Below are 24,431 nucleotides of genomic sequence, written 5' to 3' on the forward strand. Positions count from 1 at the left end.
TGGGGCGTAAACAAGGAGAATTTGAATATGTTTTGACTTGAACAATCCAAGTTCCAGTTTTTTGGAGGAGGTCTTGATGGGTTGCTGGCTGAGACTGAGTTCTTTTTTGGTTGCTAGGAGCAGACCGCCCCCTCTTTTTTTGGGTCTTGGGATTGAGAAAAAGTCATAGAGGTGTATAGGTAACTGGTTTATCAATGGGGTGTCGGAGTTTTTTAACCAGGTTTCCGTGATTGCACAGACGTCTGGTTTGGAATCCAGCAGATAATCATGAAGTATGTGGGTTTTCTTTGTGAGGGACTGAGCGTTGAAGAGGGTTAGGGAGAATATCGTGAGTCCTAGTAGTTGGGTGAGGGGTGAGATCATGATCGGGATGAGTGATCTCGTTGAATGGCTCACGGAACGTTGTGAGAGTTTGGAGAGGAGGGTGTGGCGGTGATAGATGATAGGGATGGGGTAGGTTTGCATGGTACCTTCTTGCATGTGGGTTATAAACACTAGCATAGATCTACTCATGGCCCTATACACACATATATGCTGCCACGCACATTAGTCTGGAAGTTATCCTCCATGGTGCTAGTGTGCATGCTAAAACCATTTTTTTTTTTTTTTTTTTATTTAGCATTTTTTTATATACCGAGGTATAGCAGAAGTTGCCTTCACTCCGGTTTACATTTACAACAACCTGTTACTAGGGGTGTGCATTCGTTTTGAACTTATATGTAAAACGCTACTTTTTTTTTTTTTTTAACTTAAAAGTGATGAGGCGAAAACGATCGGATTTCCAACTTATTCAACATAGCTATGTTGAATACATTGGAAATCGCGATCGTTGATCCTAAATAAAAATTTAAACCCCTCACCCTCCTTAATCCCCCCCAAGACTTACCAAAACTCCCTGGTGGTCCAACGGGGAGTCAGGAAGCCATTCCTCTATTCCTTTGCGAGGAGCACGTGACATCCGCGTCACGTCGGAGTGACGCAGCCGTCACGTGGTCCACCGCGGTTCCGCTCCCGGACCCCTCGTTGGACACAAACGGAACTTTTGGCCAGCTTGGGGGGGGTCAGGAGGATTAAGGAGGGTGAGGGGTTTAAATTTTTATTTAGGGAACCGGTGCACGTATGGACACAGACTCAACTTATGGAATTCTCCATATGTCCATATTGACCGAAATTGACCCCCCTTTTCGACTTATGGACTTATGAACATAAACTTTTTGTTTGCACATCCCTATTTAACAGAGAAAACAGAAACTGGTTCTGAACAATAAATTAATATCAATCAAAATATACAATATAGTTAGGTATATATCTGTGCTCTAAGGGGCGGATTTTCAGAGCCCTGCTCGCGTAAATCCGCCCAAAACCGGGCGGATTTACGCGAGCAGGGCCCTGCGCGCCGGTGAGCCTATTTTACATAGGCTCACCGGCGCGCGCAGAACCCCGGGACTCGCGTAAGTCCCGGGGTTTTCGGAGTGGGCGTGTCGGGAGGCGTGTCGGGGGCGGGGCCGGAGCGTGCGGCGTTGCGGGGGCGTGTCGGCAGCGTTTTGGGGGCGGGTACGGGGGCGTGGCTATGGCCCGGGGGCGTGGCCGCGCCCTCCGTACCCGCCCCCAGGTCGCGGCCCGGCGCGCAGGAGGCCCGCTGGCGCGCGGGGATTTACGCCTCCCTCCGGGAGGCGTAAATCCCCCAACAAAGGTAGGATGGGGGTTTAGACAGGGCCGGGCGGGTGGGTTAGGTAGGGGAAGGGAGGGGAAGGTGAGGGGAGGGCAAAGGAAAGTTCCCTTCTAGGCCGCTCCGATTTCGGAGCGGCCTAGGAGGGAACGGGGGTAGGCAGCGCAGCTCGGCGCGCGCAGGCTATACGAAATCGATAGCCTTGCGCGCGCCGATCCAGGATTTTAGCTGATACGCGCGACTACGCGCGTATCTACTAAAATCCAGCGTACTTTTGTTTGCGCCTGGAGCGCAAACAAAAGTAGGCTGTTCGCGCTCGTCTGAAAATCTACCCCTAAGCATGTAAGGGGACTGCTGATACAGAGAAAAAATCAAGAAGGTTTCTGTGAGTCAGAGAGGTAGTCGTTGGAGGGAGATTGCATGCCCAAGGTGGGACACGCCAAGGGTGTGGACTGAAGTCTTATTCCTTACTGTCTGGGTGTTTGGCTGAGTAGCCAAGTTTTAAGATCTTTTTTTAAAGATTTAAAGTTTTCTTGAGAGCTCAGGTGATGAGGTAGCGAGTTCCATCATTTGGGGCCAATGATGGAGATAGCTCTGTTTCTTGTGGAGGACAATTTGGCTTGTGGTAGAGACGGAACATCTAGATGAAGTTTGCTTGTTGACCATAGCCAGAAGATATTAGCAAGCACATACTCGGGCAGATTTTAAATGCCCTGCGCGCGTAAATCCGGCTGGATTTACACGCGCAGGGCCCTCGTGCACCGGCGCGCCTATTTTGCATAGGCCGCCGGCGCGAGCAGAGCCCCGGGACGCGCGTAAGTCCCGGGGCTTTCTAAAAGGGGCGGGGAGGTGGCATGTCGGGGGCGTTCCCGAAACGATGCGGAGTTTCGGGGGCGTGCCGCGGCATTTTGGGGGCGGGCCCGGGGGCGTGGCACTGGCCCGGGGGCGTGGTCGAGGCCTCCGAACTAGCCCCCGGGTCGGGTGATGGTGCGCCAGCAGCCCGCTGGCGCGCGCAGATTTACGTCTGCTTTTAGCAGGCGTAAATCTGCCAACAAAGGTAAGGGGGGGGGGGGTTTAGATAGGGCCGGACGGGTGGGTTAGGTAGGGGAAGGGAGGGGAAGGGCAAAGGAAAGTTCCCTCCGAGGCCGCTCCGAAATCGGAGCGGCCTCGGAGGGAACAGGCAGCGCGCGCTGGGCTCGGCGCGCGCAGGTTGCACAAATGTGCACCCCCTTGCGCGCGCCGACCCCGGATTTTATAAGATACGCGCGTATCTTATAAAATAGAAATTAGGCTTTAGCAGTGGCACAGTAAATAGCATGATATACTCTCTTTCACACACTTCGCCCAATAAAGGGTGAAGCTTTGGACCGGGTGTTACATTTTTAGTGTGATTGCTATTGAAATGGGTCAGTTAACAGCAAGCATTGAAGCTTGCTCAATGAGCAGATTTATAAGAGATGGCACTGTAAACGTTTATTATCAAACCAAATCTACCCTAGAATTTTGTACCAACATTTAAATTATTATGTCTCAGTCAATGAGGACCATCAAATACTAGGCATATCAATTTATAATCATCAGTCTAAAATGTTCATTAGTTCATTTTTCATAATATTTAATTTTCAAAATAAAATTAAAAATCTTGCGCAATGTAATCCATACTTAGATCAATGATGAATAATCCTAAGTTTTGCTCAATGCAAAACAGATCTATTTTTCACATATGCTGCATCAGGGATTTCTCTCGTACAATTTCCACATGGAGGAGATGCTCTTTTAGCTCCTTAAATATCAGTAAATTGTTCTAAAATGAAATAACAGGTATTTCATTTACTGCTTTGTGTTGTGTTACTGTAAAAGTTTACCCATAGGTCTTTGAGCTATAATATATCTTCCTATACATCTCTTTGAAAAAGAAACAAATGTACATTTTTTTAAATTTCCAATGTAAATGGGGTACCCAAAATTAAATAAATAAAATACTTAAAAAAAAAAAAAATTACCTGGGTCCTGGTTGTGTGCCCCTGAAAAAAAGAGGCTTGCAAGAGAGGCCTGTCGGGTCCCTTTAATGCTAGAGGTCTGTGGTCTGAAATGAGCTGGTGAAGGTGGTCCAAGGTTTGTGCCCTAGGAGAGAAGGCAAGCTGATGGAGAAGAGCAATCAGGGAGACATTGGCGCAGGGCAGCAGAGAAAGACTCAAGGCCGCAGAGAAATTCCACGATCAGGGAAAGATGAGGGAACGAATGACAGTCCCCACAGCTGCAGGTAACATCAGGCCACAATCATAAAGACAGCTGGTCTTGGAATGACCCAAAGCAAGCAGAGCTGCGGTTGCTACCAGCTTACTCCTTCCCAGAATTGACCCGTGCTGGCGGCTGAAGAGAGAAGAGGCCTGGTGAAGCCGTGTTTAGTGCCGGTGACAAAGTGATGGCTGAGAAAGGAAAGGGGCTAGTAGCTGACCCTTCAACTGCACCAAGGCAGCAGGAGCGGCTGCAGGCCGCAAAAAGAATAGGGGGCTGTTGCGAGGAAAGATGAGTCAGGCCGTCCCGGCAATCCTAGACCTCCTGAGGGAGGTGAGAAGCAGCGGCTGGGGAAAAAAAATAAAAGGCACTGCATATTTATAAGATTCAACAGAGTATAAGGAAGCATAGAGGGTGTTGCAACTTTATTCAGCTTTTCAGGATATTGCAGTATTTTCTTTCACAAGGGGACATAATTTGTGGGACATAGTGGTTCAGTCAGTATTTAGTGATGTTGAGGTGTCATCTTCTATTAATGGGGAAGGCAGAGGCCACCACTCTTGTGGAAGGTGTCGCACAGTATCTCCGCAGTCTTTTGATGGTAATATATTACCTCTAGTAAAGCTATCTAAGCACAGATTGGTAGCTTGTACAACCTATGCCTCTCAAGTAGTAGAAAATATTTTATGGTGCACTTGTCAACTCATCTATATTGATAAAACAACAAGATCAGTGAGGTCAAGGATTATAGAGCATCAGAGTTCAATTATGAGACACAGAACTGAGGCACCTCTGGTTGTACATTGTTTAGCCAGACAACATTCTTTTTCAGATTTCACCTTCGCGGTCTTAGAAAAGGTTGGTTTGGATGTGCAGGGGAGGGGAGAATCTAGATGCGGTGGTAGTACACAAAGAACAGCAGTGGATTTACACTCTTAACCCTATACATCTGTTTGGGTTGAACAAAGAAATTGAATGGTTTTGCCTGTTGAAATAGAATGGTCAGTTGTTTTATTGATAGGTTTTTATCTAGGTACGAGTTTGGTGTGGTTGGGAATGAGATAAATATCCAAATGGAGGTAGTAATTGGTTGGTAGAGTTGGTATGGAGTTCACATTTTATGGTGACATGAGTTGATTGGCTATGGGCTATGGGCATGGTTAAAATGAATTAGTGGATTGGTTGGTTGTTGAGCTTGTTTGTTTGGGAGATATGTTGAGTTGGTAGTGGGTAACATTTGTGTTTGACCTCTGAGGCAGGCAAATGTTTCACTGAAACCTAGGCCTATGTCGAGTTGTGCCGGCTGTTTGAAACACAGTGTTGGAGATGGTGTGCAATGTTACAGGTTGAATGGTTCATAGCTATAAATTACAAGAAGAAAAGAACATAAATAAGCTAAGTTCCTTTGAGTCCATGACTTTGGGTTTAAGTGGGTAGCATATTTTGTTATTCAACAAGCAAATGAATGATCTTGAAGGTGATGTATCTGACACTGTTTGTAGCCCATTGCGTGGCAAGAGACAGGTTATTGAAATCCTTAGCACCATTAGTCTGATGCTGTGTTCGTTAAGAGTTATTTGTTACATGTTATACTGAAATTGAATGTGTTCTTTTTCTAATTGGATGCAAGTGATATTAAGAGAAGAAGCTTCTGATATAATATAACTGACAGGAATCCTCTCAATTGCATGATCTGGAAAAATGTATAGTCAAGTACAAAATGCTGAAATGAATATTTTTTTCATCCCACAGGTGGCAAATGAAATTCAGTAGGAAAGCTGAATTTTTCAGCAGTTACCACTGTTCTCTAGTTTTCTAGCATATGCAGTCTATTAATCAAAAATGTTATCTACAAAAATCTGCTGTTTCAATTACTTTAATATAGTCTTTCTCATCCCTTTCCTGGAGGCACACTTAACCAGTTGGGCTTTTGGGATTGCCACAATGAATATGCATGAGACAGATTTGCATACACTGGATCTTATTAAAATCTATCTCATATATATTTATTACAGATATCCTGAAAACTCAACTGGTTAGGTGTGCCTTCAGTGGGAAATACCATAAATTTGGAGATAGTAATCTATCATTTTTATGACACTTTTCAGCACAGTACTTTAGCTCATGAAAAGAGTTTGAACAATACAAAAGTATATCTCCCATCCTCTAATTTTGTAATTGTAGGTGTAATTCGTCATGTGGGAGATGCTTTGAAAGATCATTCTTCCAAGTCCAGAGGACGAATTTGTGCCATAGGAATTGCACCATGGGGCATTGTAGAGAACAAGGAAGATCTTATTGGAAGAGATGTAAGTTTCTTGGGGATATAATGACTTTAAGCATTAAGGGGTAGATTTTCAGACGAGCGCGAATAGCCTACTTTTGTTTGCGCTCCAGGCGCAAACAAAAGTACGCTGGATTTTAGTAGATACGCGCGTAGTCGCGCGTATCGGCTAAAATCCTGGATCGGCGCGCGCAAGGCTATCGATTTCGTATAGCCTGCGCACGCCGAGCCGCGCAGCCTACCCCCGTTCCCTCCTAGGCCGCTCCGAAATCGGAGCGGCCTAGAAGGGAACTTTCCTTTGCCCTCCCCTCACCTTCCCCTCCCTTCCCCTACCTAACCCACCCGCCCGGCCCTGTCTAAACCCCCATCCTACCTTTGTTGGGGGATTTACGCCTCCCAGAGGGAGGCATAAATCCCCGCGCGCGAGCGGGACTCCTGCGCGCCGGCCCGCGACCTGGGGGCGGGTAGGGAGGGGGCGGCCACGCCCCCGGACCGCCCCGGGCCGTAGCCACGCCCCCGTACCCGCCCCCAAAACGCTGCCGACACGCCCCCGCAACGCCGCGCGCTCCGGCCCCGCCCCGACACGCCTTCCGACACGCCCACTCCGAAAACCCCGGGACTTACGCGAGTCCCGGGGTTCTGCGCGTGCCGGTGAGCCTATGTAAAATAGGCTCACCGGCGCGCAGGGCCCTGCTCGCGTAAATCCGCCCGGTTTTGGGCGGATTTACGCGAGCAGGGCTCTGAAAATCCGCCCCTAACTGCCTAAAACACTCAATCAAGTAAATGTTTCATATTCATATTGTTGGATCCATTCAGAATATCTGAGTAATTCAAATACTGTCAAGCATCTTGACTTTATTCATTAGAATACACAGTCTGTTTTACTAGAATGGATACAGAGATTCTGATTGACATATAATATAGGGGTAGATTTTAAAAGAAGCGCGATCAGCCTACTTTTGCTTGCGCATCAGACTCAAGCAAAAGTACGCTGGATTTTAGTAGATACGCGCGGAGCCGCGCGTATCCACTGAGGGGCGGATTTTCAGAGCCCTGCTCGCGTAAATCCGCCCAAAACCGGGCGGATTTACGCGAGCAGGGCCCTGCGCGCCGGTGAGCCTATTTTACATAGGCCTCCCGGCGCGCGCAGAACCCCGGGACTCGCGTAAGTCCCGGGGTTTTCGGAGTGGGCGTGTCGGGAGGCGTGTCGGGGCGGGGCCGGAGCGCGCGACGTTGCGGGGGCGTGTCGGCAGCGTTTTGGGGGCGTGTACGGGGGCGTGGCTACGGCCCGGGGGCGTGGCCGCGCCCTCCGTACCAGCCCCCAGGTCGCGGCCCGGCGCGCAGGAGGCCCGCTGGCGCGCGGGGATTTACGCCTCCCTCTGGGAGGCGTAAATCCCCCGACAAAGGTAGGATGGGGGTTTAGACAGGGCCGGGCGGGTGGGTTAGGAAGGGGAAGGGAGGGGAAGGTGAGGGGAGGGCAAAGGAAAGTTCCCTTCTAGACCGCTCCGATTTCGGAGCGGCCTAGGAGGGAACGGGGGTAGGCTGCGCGGCTCGGCGCGCGCAGGCTATACGAAATCGATAGCCTTGCGCGCGCCGATCCAGGATTTTAGTAGATACGCGCGACTACGCGCGTATCTACTAAAATCCAGCGTACTTTTGTTTGCGCCTGGAGCGCAAACAAAAGTAGGCTGTTCGCGCTCGTCTGAAAATCTACCCCTAAAATCCTGGATCGGCGCACGCAAGGCTATCGATTTTGTATAGCCTGCGCGCGCCGAGCCGTGCTGCCTCCCCCCGTTCCCTCCAAGGCCGCTCCGAAATCGGAGCGGCCTCGGAGGGAACTTTCCTTTGCCCTCCCCTCACCTTACCCTCCCTTCCCCTACCTAACCCACCCGCCCGGCCCTGTCTAAACCCCCCCCCTTACCTTTGTCGGGGGATTTACGCCTCCCGGAGGGAGGCGTAAATCCCCGCGCGCCAGCGGGCCTCCTGCGCGCCGGGCCGCGACCTGGGGGCGGGTACGGAGGGCGCGGCCACGCCCCCGGGCCGTAGCCACGCCCCCGTACCCACCCCCAAAACGCTGCCGACACGCTCCCGAAACACCGCGACGACCGGGCCCGCCCCCCGACACGCCCCCGACACGCCCCCCTCCGAGAACCCCGGGACTTACGTGAGTCCCGGGGCTCTGCGCGCGCCGGGAGGCCTATGTAAAATAGGCTTCCCGGCTCGCAGGGCCCTGCTCGCGTAAATCCGCCCGGTTTTGGGCGGATTTACGCGAGCAGGGCTCTGAAAATCCGCCCCATAATATATATATATGTCAATCAGAATCTGAGTTATTTAATCTTCATATTGAAATGATGCCATCACAAATGATGAACATATTAGACCCATTTATAAAACAATCTCTCATTATTTAATTAGCGCAAAAAATGGCACAAAAGAAAGTACGGATGACTTTTTTCTAGTTCCTATTCTTCTGCCTTGAATGCTGTTTCATGCTTTTTGGCATCATCTTTCACCTGTTTAACATGGATGTCAAGGAATGGCATAGAAATTCCTCTATGGGTGTGTTGTGTGTTATTCATTTGGTATGAATGATATTCATTTTTCATGGATGAAGAAGGAACTAAATTATGAAACTGGCCAAATATCATTTCAGTGCCAATTGCTCAAAAGATTCATCCAGTAATGATAATCCCTGACAGTGCCATGTCGGGTCAACTGGGCTGAATTGGGAGAGAGTTATAAGAATGGGGGAGGCGGCAGAGAATCCAGGCAGTTAAAACTGAAGGTTTATGTTATCATAGTCTAATAGATTCCAGTTCCTAATGAGCTGAAAGATCAAAGAAATAAGAGGAAACTACCAAGGCAAAAATAAAAATGAAATGAAAGATTTAATAATCAAATATGTCTGTATTCTTTTAACAGGTAACAAAACTTTATCAAACCATGTCAAACCCTCTGAGTAAACTCTCTGTGCTCAACAACACTCACACACACTTCATCTTAGCTGATAATGGCACTCTTGGGAAATATGGAGCTGAAGATAAGTTACGGCGACAACTAGAAAAACACATCTCCTTGCAAAAAATTAACACACGTAAGTAAAGTACACGGGGTACATAAGATGCAGTATTTATGTATGTATTGTGTATACTGCGCTCAACATGGTGTCTCTCATTATTATAGTTACCTTGTTCTATTTTTATGAAATTAATATCAAAAGTTACAAGATTTTCAAGTACTTAGAAGTTAGATATAACATGCAGATGTATGTATGTGCCACAAATATTTTGCTGCATTTCAGTATATGTTATTTCTAGCCCAATTTTCACACTTTGCTGATTCTTTGTTTCATGGTATTCTTGTGTTGTTACTAATAATAATAAAACAAGAAATACAAAGACCATGTGACTTGTGGGTTTCCCTTTGTCTTTCTATGCCTGGAAATCAAAGTGAGGCAGGGAGAACAAGGGGATGTTCAGTTGTCATTTGTTACACCAGCCAACTATTTCAAAATGTTTGTGTACTTGCCAGGTACTTGTAACCTGGATTGGCCACTGTTGGAAAAGGTCCTCTCTTGAATAAGGTCTTTAATCTTGTGTTTAACTCTTTTGTTTTCCTGAATTGAAATATTAGAGACCTTGTACGGTGGCTACCTAATGAAAATCAATCCAGAAAGAGTAAGGAAAAAGCCTTTGCTGGAGTGCATATGGGGAAAATACAAGAAGCAGAATATGATGACCCCACAATGAGAACCACAGAGAAAAGGAAAAGAAACTAGCTTTGTAGTGGCTGAAAAGAAAATCTGTATATAATAGTATGAAGAATGAATTCATCGATATCCTCTCTTTTCACAGCCTTATTTACATATAATCACAAAATGCTTTGTGTCCTAGGATTGGGACAAGGTGTGCCTGTAGTTACACTCATTGTTGAAGGGGGCCCCAATGTGATCTCTATTGTCCTGGAATGCCTACGAGAAGAACCCCCGATTCCTGTGGTGGTTTGTGATGGCAGTGGACGTGCATCTGATATTCTGTCTTTTGCACACAAGTACTCTGAAGAAGCAGGGTAAGGTTGCAGAAGTATATGTCTATCTTCTAACTGTTAATAGGATGATAGGAAGAGAAACAACATTAATGGGAGGTTGACAAGGATTGTTGTGTATGTCCTTTATTTTGTGGCTACCCCCAGTGGAAGTCACACATATAGCTATAAATGCAAGGGCTTACTAGAATATTTTCATGCATTTGTAATTATGGTAATGGTAATTTAATTTTTGATAAACTGATTTTCGAAATTACATCAAAACAGTGTACAATGAAAATTAATAAACATTATACAATGTAATAAACCATTATACCAAAAAAATTAACAATATAGCATGACCAAAATTCACCAAAGTGATGGCCTCTACCTCCTCTGTCAGTGGGCTATCCAGGCCTCGCCATCTTCTACCTCACCTTCCATAAAATCAATATCCAAGCCAACATCCGATTCCCCCTCCCATTACACTTTGAAGTGCTGAAAAAGTGCAAAAAGCGGAATATAAATCTAAATAATAATACCAAGTTTTTCAATACTCCCTACAACCACCAAGCCTAGTGATGATGTAGTGGGAAAAAAAAAACAGCCTTCCCATGTGTCTGGCTGTTGTACCACTGCTGTTTATGGTTATAACTACCACTCTACAACACGTGTACTTTTAGTCATACTTAGAAGAGGTGTTCCCAGGCCATATTTAGGTGGGGGAAGGAAAATTAATGTTCATAAATTACATTTTCAAATCTACACATGTTATATTCCATGGAAAAAGTAGCCTCACAAAATGCAGGGGCAAACATCCTCGGGTACTTTGTGCTCACAGCAATTTCAAAGGGAAAGTGCATTTATACTTTCCCCTTGAGGATTAACGCAAAGCTCACGGGTTAAAAGCACCAGCAGACTTTGTCCAATTCAGACAGTTTGAAAATTGCTTCTTAATTACTTTATTTATTTAGTGGTCTTCAAGATGTATATGGGAATGCTATCTTCATTATTCATGAAAGGAATTGACTACTTATTTAAAATAAAAACATTTATTTAAAGTAATTTGAAAATTAGAAGCAGTTTACATTGATCTCTGTCATTTCTTTCCTTTTGTCTTTTCCCCTTGTTTAGGATAATAAGCGAATCCCTAAGAGATCAGCTTCTTATTACTGTTCAAAAAACCTTTAATTATAGCCGGAACCAAGCCCATCAGCTATTTACTGTTCTCATGGAATGCATGAAGAAGAAAGAGCTGGTGGGTAATTAGGAGTTTTCTTTAATGCAAGATTATCTCTTTAATAATCTGTCAGCCTTTATCCTTGCTATGCTGCTCATTTTTTTTAGCTTTCTTCCCTTTCCTCTTTCTGTGGAATAGTTAAAAAACAAACAAAAAAAACAAAACACATAGTGCAATGATCCTGATTTGTCAGTTTGATTTAATAGAAGAACCAATCTTGTTGCTGATAAAATCATATTGGTTCTGATACTAATATTGAACTTCTGGAGGACATCATGAACCTGTAATATTTGTGTCCATTATTAGTTTAATTCTGATCTTAACTATTTGAGCAGAAGCTACAAGAGAACAAATCTAATCTGTTTTGAGAAATGAATATATAAAAAAAGAAAAAAGCAAACAAAAAAAACCAGAAAGATATCTGATTGTCAAGTGGGTCATGATATACTAACATACTCCTCACTTGATTTTGTGAAAAAACGCTGGGTCGATATCTTTCATATCTGCTCTCATGCACCCATTTATACATATATATGGGTGCACACAAATTTACTATTTTATAACCTGCACGGAAATGATATGTGCATAAAATACAAGTATATATGCAAGCAAACAATCTTGTATATGTAAAAACCACAAGCCACACAAGTTTGGACTTATCTGGATAAGTGGTGGCACTTATCTGGATAAATTCTGGTACTTAAGGTAGCCGGATAAGTCTAAAAAAAAGTGCTATTTAGCTGGATAAGTCTTAAAATGTTACTTATCCAGTAAAGTCAGAATACCGGATAAGTTTACAAAGCGCTACATATCTGGTTAAATCTGATAGCCGGATAAGTAGAGCTTACAGATTTATCCAGCTATCTTAGGGCCTCATTTTCTAAAGTATCGCAGGCCTGCGATACTTTAGAAGATGAGGGGTGAGGGGCCGAAACGGGGGCCGGGCCTGTGCTAGCCGGCAACGATCGCGCCGTCGTGGTGCGATCGCTGCCGGTTTCGCACCCAATAGCGCCACCATAGGAGGTGTAGCTATTGGGAGCAAAATAGGCAGCGAAAAGGCACTTACGTTTTCGCTGTGTGCGCCGTCGTCGCAGAGTCGGCCCAGGTGACGCCCTGACTCCTATTCTTCCAGGGCTGACTCCGCCCCCATTTTGGTATGGCACGCGAAAAGGAACATTTCGCGTGCGAAACGTTCCTTACCACGTGCGATACATTTGGAAAATAAGGCCCTTAGTCGTATAATTATGGTGTAATCATTAAGGGGTAGATTTAAAAAAATTGCGAGAACAAAAGTACGCTGGATTTTATAAGATACGCGCGTAGCCACGCATATCTTATAAAATCCGGGGTCGGCGCGCGCAAGGGGGTGCACATTTGTGCAACCTGCGCGCGCCGAGCCCAGCGTGCGCTGCATGTTCCCTCCGAGGCCGCTCCGATTTCGGAGCGGCCTCGGAGGGAACTTTCCTTCGCCCTCCCCCCACCTTCCCCTCCCTTCCCCTACCTAACCCACCCCCCCGCCCTATCTAAACCCCCCCTTACCTTTGTTGGCAGATTTACGCCTGCTAAAAGCAGATGTAAATCTGCGTGCGCCAGCGGGCTGCTGGCGCGCCATCACCCGACCCAGAGGCTGGTCCAGAGGCCTCGACCATGCCCCTGGGCCGGCGCCACGCCCCTGGGCCCGCCCCCGAAATGCCGCGGCATGCCCTTGAAACGCCGCATCTTTTCAGGAACGCCCCCCGACACGCCCCATCCCCGCCCCTTTTACGAAGCCCCAGGACTTACGCGCATCCCGGGGCTCTGCGCGCACCGGCAGCCTATGCAAAATAGGCGCGCCGGCGCGCGAGGGCCCTGCGCACGTAAATCCAGCCGGATTTATGCGCGCAGGGCATTTAAAATCCGCCCCTAAGTGTTTTTATGTTTTTTGGAAAAATAACTTTTATTATGTATGTTGCATTGTAAACCATTACGACATATTGGAATTAGTGGTATAGAAATGTTTTAAAATAAAATAAATAAAATAAACTTATCCAGCTAAGAAGTGCTTTATTTTTTTTAGACTTATCCGGCTATGTTACATAGCCAGATAAGTTCAAAAAGCGCTACTTATATGAACAAGTAGCACTTTTCAGACTTATTCATCTACTTAGCTGGATAAATTGGAATATAGCCAGATAAATGCCACTTATCCAGATATGTTGAAATTTGTCTAAGTAGCAACAAAGGTTGAATAAGTTAGATTTAGCTGAATAAGTGTGACAAATGACATACCCAAGTATCTGTATTTCGAATTTTATAGGGATACACACCTTGATGGTCATTAGGATAAGTTCAAGGCTGAAAGGGGAGCTCTCTTCAAGGCGAAAGGCTATGCTCCATTTCTTTGTGAAGAGTCCAAAGGGTGTATAATTACTGAACCAACTCTGCTGCCCGAACCCTAGCTCTGAGTTTTTTTTAGTACTTCTAAGAATGAACAAAATGTTGGAAATACATCTGATTATATTTAGAAGTAATTTTTATCTCTGATATTTTAAATTCAGTCTATAAAAGCCAGGTGAGTTGGGAATTTGCATTGTAGATACCTAACAACTGATTTATCAAATCACTGATTTATATAGGATTCTATGGAATTTTGAAGTGACTGGGTTCCATGAGGTTTAATAACAATCAGCATATTTCTGTAGTACTTTAAAAAAAAAATTATTATGACCTTTTTGTAAGGGCTACTCATTTTATTTATTTATTTATTTATTTATTTATTTAAAGGACATAGTCTGCATGATCCAAAGTACTTTGGATCATGCAGACTATGTCCTTTACAAAAAACATACATAATTAAAACACCAATAAAACAAAAAGAAATAATAAATAAAAGAAATTAAAACTCATTTAAAACCACCTTATAAAAAAAGACATACATGATAAAACAGAAAACAGCTTCATAACAGAAAACAAGAGTGCTGGCTGTGTAAGATGTCATGGCACTGAATGCTGGTGAAAAATATAAAGCTTTTAGTTGTTTCCAAAGATGGAGTAACATGAAATTAAAAGGATTTTGTCTGATAAACTGTTCCAGTTTATCTACCTTGGAAGAATAAAAGTTTGAATCAGTCTTATCTAGTTCCAAACCTATGAACCACAGGTTTGTTTAAATGTTACAGAAACAAAGGGGAGCTTAATGTTTTTTCATCAACTTACGCATGTATTCCAAAAAAGAAAAAACCACCAAAAAACTCTCTCTCGCTCAACACCACTCAAAATTATATCAAAGCATGTATGTTACCGCATCAGCAAGCTTGACGACGTGCTTACCCCTGGTTTGTAAAGGGAAGCCGTCCGGTCTTCTAATCATCTGCGGTGCAAGTCTATTTCAATGTGTATATTTTTTTTTTCAATTCAAATTTTTCAATTTTTCATTTTTATATATTTTTCATGTATTTTTTCAACTCTCTGTGGTCCCAATCTTTCTAACAGGAAGGTATCAGCTCCATTCAGTGTTCATTTCTCAAAATCCTATATAAACAAAATACCTTAATCAGTTTGTGTATACACAATATTGTCACTTATCTGATGTTGGGGGAGCGCACAACAACCTTCTCACAGGACGACTCTCGTCTCGACTAACTTGAAGCCCACGGGAACAGAGACCATCTTGACACTAGCTGTCATCTTAAAAAGAGCAGAGCAACCAATCAGCAGAGATGTCAACAATATGATGTCAGCTACCAAAATGTCTCACAAAAAAACATTTAATTCCTGTTCTGCATTCAATCCCTTAGGATGTAATGTATCTAAGTAATGTACCCATTTTTGTTCGGCTTGCATAAGCTTTCTGTTGATGTCTCCTCCCCACCAGTGCGGCAAAAATTGTTGAATGGCACAAACTTTTAAATCCTTAAATGAATGTTCATTCTCCAAACAATGTACAACGATCGGAGCGTTTAGACATTTGGTAGCTAGGCTGGTCCGATGTTAGATCATTCTAACCCTCAGCTGGCGTGTAGTTTTCCCTACATAGATCAAATTGCAGGGGCAAATAATCACATATATTACTCCTGTAGATTTACACATAGTATGCCGTTTTGAAACAATCGTCACCAAGGGATTCACCGAAGGGATTCACCAAAGTCACGTGTGAAATGTCACACATCACGTCACATACAGAACATGATCCACAAGCCTTATGTGAATCTGGATCCTGACTTATTTGTGGAGGCGTGGAATCTGATCCCTTGGTGTAAATGAATCTTGGACCAGTTTCAAATTCAGAATGATTCTGGAGGATGTGCCAATTTCGAGAAATCACTTCTTTCATCATTGATGCCATCGGAGAGAAGGGAATCACACAGGTCAAAATATCTGTATTCTTCTCAACTGTACGTGGCAAAAATAGCCAGCCTCCGCTTAAAGAGAATTTACCAAACAGCCAATTTTTTAGAATACGGTGATTGTGTTCATCAAAGAAAGAATACCATAAACATGCAGCAGACCTAAGTGGCCGGTTTTTGGAAAGAGGATATCCCAGATCCTGTGTGAGAAGAGCTTTTTTGAGAGACAAGTTTACAAACAGAATACAGATATTTTGACCTGTGTGATTCCCTTCTCTCCGATGGAATCAATGATGAAAGAAGTGATTTCTCGAAATTGGCACATCCTCCAGAATCATTCTGAATTTGAAACTGCTCCAAGATTCACTTACACCAAGGGATCAAACTTTAAGGACCAATTAGTCCATTCAGATTCCACGCCTCCACAAATAAGTCAGGAGCCAGATTCACATAAGGCTTGTGGTTCATGTTCTGTATGTGACGTGATGTATGATATTTCACACGTGACTTCAAAACAGCATACTATGGGGCGGATTTTAAGAGCCCTGCTCGCCTAAATCCGCCCAAATCCGGGCGGATTTAGGTGAGCAGGGCCCTGCGCGCCGGTAAGCCTATTTTACATAGGCCTACCGGCGCGCGCAGAGCCCCGGGACTCACGTAAGTCCCGGGGTTTTCAGAGGGGGCGTGTCGGGGGGCGTGTCGGGGGCGGGCCCGAACCACGCGGCGTTTTCGGGGCGTGTCGGGAGCGTTCCGGGGGCGGGCCCGGGGGCGTGGCTACGGCCCGGGGCAGCCCGGGGGCGTGGCCGCGCCCTCCGGACCCGCCCCCAGATCGCGTCCCGGCGCGCTAGCGGCTCGCTGGCGCGCGGGGATTTACTTCTCCCTCCGGGAGGCGTAAATCCCCCAACAAAGGTAAGGGGGGGGGTTTAGACAGGGCCGGGCGGGTGGGTTAGGTAGGGGAAGGGAGGGGAAGGGGAGGGGAGGGCAAAAGAAAGTTCCCTCCGAGGCCGCTCCGATTTCGGAGCGGCCTCGGAGGGAACGGGGGTAGGCTGCGCGGCTCGGCGCACGCCGGCTATACGAAATCGATAGCCTTGCGCGCGCCAATCCCGGATTTCAGCGGCTACGCGCGTATCTACTGAAATCCAGCGTACTTTTGTTGGCGCCTGGAGCGCCAACAAAAGTACGCCTATTCGCGGTTTTTGAAAATCTACCCCTATGTGTAAATCTACAGGAGTAAAATATGTGATTATTTGCCCCTGCAATTTGATCTATGTAGGGAAAACTACACGCCAGCTGAGGGTTAGAATGATCGAACATCGGACCAGCCTAGCTACCAAATGTCTAAACGCTCCGATCGTTGTACATTGTTTGGAGAATGAACATTCATTTAAGGATTTAAAAGTTTGTGCCATTCAACAATTTTTGCCGCACTGGTGGGGAGGAGACATCAACAGAAAGCTTATGCAAGCCGAACAAAAATGGGTACATTACTTAGATACATTACATCCTAAGGGATTGAATGCAGAACAGGAATTAAATGTTTTTTTGTGAGACATTTTGGTAGCTGACGTCATATTGTTGACGTCTCTGCTGATTGGTTGCTCTGCTCTTTTTAAGATGACAGCTAGTGTCAAGATGGTCTGTGTTCCCGTGGGCTTCAAGTTAGTCGAGACAAGAGTCGTCCTGTGAGAAGGTTGTTGTGCGCTCCACCAACATCAGATAAGTGACGATATTGTGTATATACAAACTGTTTAAGGTATTTTGTTTATATAGGATTTTGAGAAATGAACACTGAATGGAGCTGATACCTTCCTGTTAGAAAGATTGGGACCACAGAGAGTTGAAAAAATATATGAAAAATATATAAAAATGAAAAATTCGAATTGAAAAAAAAACCAATACACATTGAAATAGACTTGCACCGCAGATGATTAGAATACCGGACAGCTTCCCTTTACAAACCAGGGGTAAGCACGTCGTCAGGCTTGCTGATGCGGTAACACACATGCTTTGATATAATTTTGAGTGGTGTTGAGCGAGAGAGAGTTTTTTAGTGGTTTTTTCTTTTTTGGAATACATGGTTTAAATGTTAGACATATAGTAGATGCATTACATAGTCATCATTATAATACTTAGTTCTCTGTATTCAAATCTCTTGAATTTCTGTTACAGGGCAGGACAATTATCAATGCCATTTCCATGTGAATATAGCAATTTATGCCCTCTCAATATGACTAAAAGTACATGTGATATTCTGTAACATTTATACTTTTAGCCCATCTAGAAGGAATGTTTAGATTGGTGGAGAAAAATAATGCACGTAGACTGCATGTTCAACTCGATGTGTGTTATTTTTCATGGAAACATTACCCACAACAAAAGCAGGTGTAAATGTTTACAGGGACTTTATATTTATAGCAAGTTTCAAAGTGAAAGTACCCGCATACTTTCTCTTTGAGAATTGATGCCAGTGGACCCTGGCCCAATGCAGACAATTTGAATGTTGCCCCCAAATACCTGTCTTTTCATGTTATGCTCCACAATAACAATTCTCCAGTACTGGGCAAACAGAATGGCTTAGGCCTGGATTTTCTAAGATCGCAGACCTTAGAGAATCCAGTGGTAATGGAGAGCGGGGGAGCGGAGCAGGGGGCGACCTGCGAAAGCTGGCAGCAATCGCAACTCCACGGTGCTATCGCTGCCGGCTTTCGCACCCAATAGTGCCATCGTAAAAGGTGGTGCTATTGGACGCACTACTGGCAGCGAAAAGGATTCTTACCTTTTCGCCGCCAGCGAAGTTTCCACTGCGTCCGCCCCGACGACACCCTGACTCCTCCTTTTCCGGGGCCAACTCCACCCCGATCTAGCTATCGCACGCGAAAAGGGACTTTTCACGTGCGATACGCTACGAAAATGACCCCCTTACTTTGTAACCCTAGCAAAGTCTATCATAGGGCATGGCTCTTCCAGGATCCAGCAGACCAACAGATGGTCCATGATCTGTATTTTACTGCAGTAACATGGGTAAGGATTCACGTTGCATCTCCTGTTAGATTCTTTGGATCTGCAGATCCTTTTGGACAACTATTACCACTTTGATATAATTTACTTGACTTTATTTACACCACCACTAGAATGATATACCTACAATGTCATGTTTCTTCTGCTGTAGATCACTGTATTTCGTATGGGTTCTGAAGGGCAACAAGACATAGAAATGGCTATTTTAACTGCCTTGCTCAAAGGTAAGACTTTATGCCTACCCAGTTATTATAAATAAAACTCCTTAATGGTTCTCTTTTTGTATTCTTATCAAAACTTTCTGCTAATCCCAAAAATCAAGTTATAAATAACAATGTAATGGTAATTTTTTAACACCGTCCATCTTAGACTTGTAGTGTATTCTACTCACATGACAGATCAGTTTTTTAATATTCAGATCCTTAAATAATTCATTAAATCCTATGTCCTTTGGCTATTTTGACTGGAAAAGTCTGTTGTTTTTGTGTTTCTTTAAGGTACAAATGCTTCTGCACCAGATCAACTGAGTTTGGCATTAGCCTGGAATCGTGTCGATATAGCTCGTAGTCAAATTTTTGTCTTTGGGCACCACTGGCCGGTACAGTTCCACATTATTTTCAAAGAGTGAAACTTTTTATGAAAGCTACAATGCTAACATAATAAAGCCCCATTAAATTACGATTTCATCTTATTTTTTAAAAAATTATTTATGCTGTCTCTGTTCATTCTTGTTCCTAAAGAGCACAGATAAGTTATGGCTGGACATTTTTGTTTTATACATGTAAGTGTGATAATGGAAGAGCTGACTCAGGACTAGGTTTTGTGTCAAAATTCATGTGATATTTGGTACTTATGTCTTCCATTGATATAGGAGTTACAGTATAGCCATACAAGTGTGAATTATGACCAAAGATTCAAAAAAATATAAAGCTTTATTCCATATCTATTTGCAATATAGTATATTTATAAGAGGAGGGATATGAATAACCAGGATAAATTAATTGGGATCTTCCACTTGTTTAGCTTGGAAAGCTGTTCCTTCTTGTTACATTCCAGTTTAAAGGTAAAAGATGTGTTCAGTATTTGAGAGGCCTACTAGGGTGGTAACTGTTGAAAATGTATACAGTGAAAGCAGTCAAAATGGGGAGGTATAAATGATCAGAAGGACTGAACCTGGGGGATGCAGGGCCTGGGGCAATTCAGCTTGATGGACCCCTCTTTCACCCTAAGATGTTTAGGAGCTGGTGGTGTGTTAGGTCACTCAGTGCCAGTAAAGGGTGACACACAAGGCAGGAGCAGGCTTAAGTCAGGAACAGGGCTGGTCAACATCAGAGTCTTCTACCTGACTGACTACCTCCCCATTGGGTGGAGCCTGTAGGTCCTGGCGACTGCCAGAACTTAGGTGGTACACAAATACAAATACAGGAACCAGAGCACCCACTAAAGGGTGAATTTTTAAAACCCGGCATGCTCCAAAATCGGGAGATACATATGTCCAGCTGGTGCGCTGTGCGGATTTCAAAAGGCTCCCAAGTAGGTACGTATCTCCCGGTACGCGCACAAATAAGAAATTGAAAAAAAGGGCGAGGCGTGGGCATAGTCTGGGTGGGGCATGGGACTTTAACATGAAATGAGTGCATAGGTATTTTCGTGCACAAGCTCGCACTGGGGTCCCCTGCCGCGTAGCTTTACTACTGCTATGGATGGCGCGTAAGAAAATAAACAATTCTAGCCTACTCAATGGGATTTTAAGGGTTGGTGCTTACAGGCTATTTAACTAGGGGGGTTAGGAAGTCCTATCCCTTACCTGGGTGAACTGGGAATGAACTGGGGTAACTGGTAATTGTGTCAGCGCACATGTCTACTAAAATCCCCCCACTTACGCAGTAGAGACGGTATTTGCATGCACATGCACACATCCATATGAAATTGTGCATACATGTTCATGCATTCAGCCTATTTTATACTATACGTGCATTTATGTGCGTTTGTTATAATATGGTCACGTCCTTTGGTGCAAGCCAGCATACGCATGTATACATACATTCATGCACCTGTTTCAAAGATGAGGCGGGGAACAAAAAGATGCCCACAAACAACCTCTATAGAGGTCTATAAAGTAATGAGTGAAGGGTAAATGCAAATTGGTTGTTTATTCTTCAAAAAGTACAAATTCTAGTACAGATTCAATGAAGTTACTAGGTAATACATTTAAGACAAATAGGAGAAAACCTTTTTTACTCAACACATAATTAAACTCTGGGATTTGTTGCTGGAGGATATGGTAAAAGCTGTTAGTGTAGCTGGGTTTAAAAAAGGTTTGGACAAGTTTCTGGAATAAAAGTCCATAAACCTCCAAGTCCACCACTATTAAGGTGTACTTGGGGATATCCACTTGCTTATCCCTGGAATAAGCAGCACGGAATTTATCAACCTTTTCTGATCTTGCCAAGCACATGTGACCTGGATTGGCCACTGTTAGAAACCAGATACTGGGCTTGATGGATCTTTGATCTGGCCCAGTATGGCAAATCTTATGAGATAGGGTGACCAGAATTACACACAATACTCAAGGTGCATTCGCAGTATGGATCAATGCAAAGACCTTATGATATTCTCCCTTTTATTTTCCATTCCTTTCTGAATAATTCCTAATATTCTATTTGTTCTTTTGACTGCCACTGCCATACGCTGAGCTAAGAATATGTATGTATTGACTCAAAGACCCTTTTCCTGGGTGGTGACTCCTAACTTGGAACCTAGCATTGTGTATCTATAGTTTGGAATTTTTTTCCCCCTCATGTACATCACTTTGCATTTGTCCATTTTACATTTCAGTTATCAGTTAGATGCCTAATCCTTTGGTCTTGGCAAGGTCCTTCTGCAGTTCCTCACAGTCTATTTTATGTTTTAATAACTTTGAATAATTTAGTATCATCTGCAAATTTGATTGCCTTACTCCCTTTTCCAGATCATTTATGAATATGTTAAGCGGCACTGGTCCCAGATGCATTTTTGTGCATGCCCAAAAATGTTTGCCACATAGAAAGGTGGCGATAATGGGCTAGTTTGGGGCATAGGGTACAGAATCACATATTGGAGGCAACAGAAGTTAGGTCTGTATTCTTCTGGTAGTGGTTTCTGGTGGGCAGGGGGAGAAAGGTTCTTACTGGGTATCAGAAGGGGAAATCAAGGGGTGTGGGGAGGGCTTTTACAAGGATCTTATAATTGTTCATACTGGAGGGCTGCCATGCTCCAGGAGTTCAAGAGTATCATTACCTGTTTTTACAGGGAGTTCAAATCTTTATCTGAATGCTTTAAGTACGCAGAGAGTTCAACGAAAAATCATTATCTGTGTACTCCACGCTCACAGAGAGTTCAGAGAAGACTCTTCTTCAATAATTAACAACTACTTTTTATCTTTAAAATAAATAATCTTTATTAGTAGTAAGCAAGAAAGTGAGAGTAAATACAATAGGGGGTAGATTTTCAGACGAGCGCGAACAGCCTACTTTTGTTTGCGCTCCAGGCGCAAACAAAAGTACGCTGGATTTTAGTAGATACGCGTGTAGTCGCGCGTATCGGCTAAAATCCTGGATCGGCGCGCGCAAGGCTATCGATTTCGTATAGCCTGCGCGCGCCGAGCCGCGCAGCCTACCCCCGTTCCCTCCTAGGCCGCTCCGAAATCGGAGCGGCCTAGAAGGGAACTTTCCTTTGCCCTCCCCTCACCTTCCCCTCCCTTCCCCTACCTAACCCACCCGCCCGGCCCTGTCTAAACCCCCATCCTACCTTTGTCGGGGGATTTACGCCTCCCAGAGGGAGGCGTAAATCCCCGCGCGCCAGCGGGCCTCCTGCGCGCCGGGCCGCGACCTGGGGGCGGGTACGGAGGGTGCGGCCACGCCCCCGGGCCGTAGCCACGCCCCCTTACCCGCCCCCAAAACGCTGCCGACACGCCCCTGCAACGCCGCGCGCTCCGGCCCCGCCCCCCGACACGCCTCCCGACACGCCCACTCCGAAAACCCCGGAACTTACGCGAGTCCCGGGGTTCTGCGCGCGTCGGTGAGCCTATGTAAAATAGGCTCACTGGCGCGCAGGGCCCTGCTCGCGTAAATCCGCCCGGTTTTGGGCGGATTTACGCGAGCAGGGCTCTGAAAATCCGCCCCTAGGTTTCTTGGGAGCAGCGTAATAGTCTTAATGGTGACATATTACCTAGCCTGCTCAGTTATTACAGGATACATCATTGTCTTATATACATGCCTACTAAAACTAATGATGTCACAATGCCTTTATCTTGGTACACTCCTTCTTTCCCCACTCAGTAGCCAGGCCTTGAAGCATGAGCAAGTTTCTTACACAAGTTTCTACGCAACCTGCTTCTGCCTGTCATCCAAGGACTGTTTTTCTTGCTCATAATGACAAATCACATTCTTTCACTTGTGCAAAGCCATTTCATTAATTTCATCATTTAACTGTTTAAATCCAGAATATTATCATGATCCAAAAAGGAGCTTTGCTTAATGGATCTGGAGGGTCTGCTAGAGAGTGGGTAACTTTGTCTAATAAATTGGGGAGCGGGAAAGTAGCCTAATTCACTGAAGGAGATTGCCTAATGGATCAGGAGGCGCAAGGAAGAAGGGGGGCTTTACCAAATAGATCACATGTGTGTGCATGGGGTAGGGTTGATTTGCTTAATGGATCAAAGTGCTGGCAGGGGAAAAGGGGGCGGGTATATATTGGGAGGGGGTGCTAAAGTAGAGAGCCTTAGGATCTTTTTACAGTGCTCTTTTGCTTTACTGTGGCCTTAATGAGTGCCGGGGCAGGCAAACATTTACTATTGGGCCGATACAGTACAGTACGCTCCGACGGAGCGCACTGTTAACCCGCCATTGGACGCGCATTTTTGACGCGCTAGTGCAGGGGTGGGCAATTCCTGTCCTCGAGGGCAGCAAACCAGTCGGGTTTTCAGGATATCCTTAATGAATATGCATGAGAGACACCTGCATACACACTGCCTCAGTTGTATGCAAATCTATTTCATGCATATTCATTAGGGGTATCCTGAAAACCCGACTGGTCTGCGGCCCTCGAGGACCGGACTTGCCCACCCCTGCGCTAGCGCTATCCCTTATTCAGTAAGGGGCCAAAAATGCGCGTCCAACCCCCCGAATCTAATAGCACCCGCAACATGCAAATGCATCTTGATGGCCCTATTAGGTATTCCCGCGTGATTCAGAAAACAAAATGTGCAGCCAAGCCGCACATTTTGCTTTCAGAAATTAGCACCTACCCAAAGGTAGGCGCTAATTTCTTCGGGCACCGGGAAAGTGCACAGAAAAGCAGTAAAAACTGCTTTTCTGTGCACCCGACTTAATATCGCCATTTCATGGCGATATTAAGTCGGAGGTCCTGAAAGTTTCCAAAAGTAAAAAAAACAAAAAACAAAATTTGAAGTCAGCCCGCAGCTATCGGGTCGAAAATCGGATGCTCAATTTTGCCGGCATCCGGTTTCTGAGCCCATGGCTGTCAACGGGCTTGAGAACAGACACCGGCAAAATTGAGCATCAGCTGTCAAACCCGCTGACATCCGCCGCTCCAGTCCAAAAGGAGGCGCTAGGGACACACTAGTGTCCCTAG

General features: G+C 45.0%; 1 protein-coding gene across 1 annotated transcript in view; it reads left to right on the top strand.

Annotated features, from left to right (window-relative positions):
- TRPM1 (transient receptor potential cation channel subfamily M member 1) overlaps positions 1-24,431 on the top strand; it is a 146,829-nt gene that overhangs the window by 23,142 nt on the left and 99,256 nt on the right. The window contains 6 exon segments of the mRNA XM_029574497.1: positions 6,092-6,216; positions 9,114-9,285; positions 10,085-10,259; positions 11,349-11,472; positions 18,949-19,021; positions 19,295-19,395. Of these exon segments, the coding sequence (XP_029430357.1) occupies positions 6,092-6,216; positions 9,114-9,285; positions 10,085-10,259; positions 11,349-11,472; positions 18,949-19,021; positions 19,295-19,395 (770 nt within the window).

This window comes from Rhinatrema bivittatum, chromosome 13 (assembly GCF_901001135.1).
Source record: "Rhinatrema bivittatum chromosome 13, aRhiBiv1.1, whole genome shotgun sequence".
Taxonomy (NCBI): Eukaryota; Metazoa; Chordata; class Amphibia; order Gymnophiona; family Rhinatrematidae; genus Rhinatrema; species Rhinatrema bivittatum.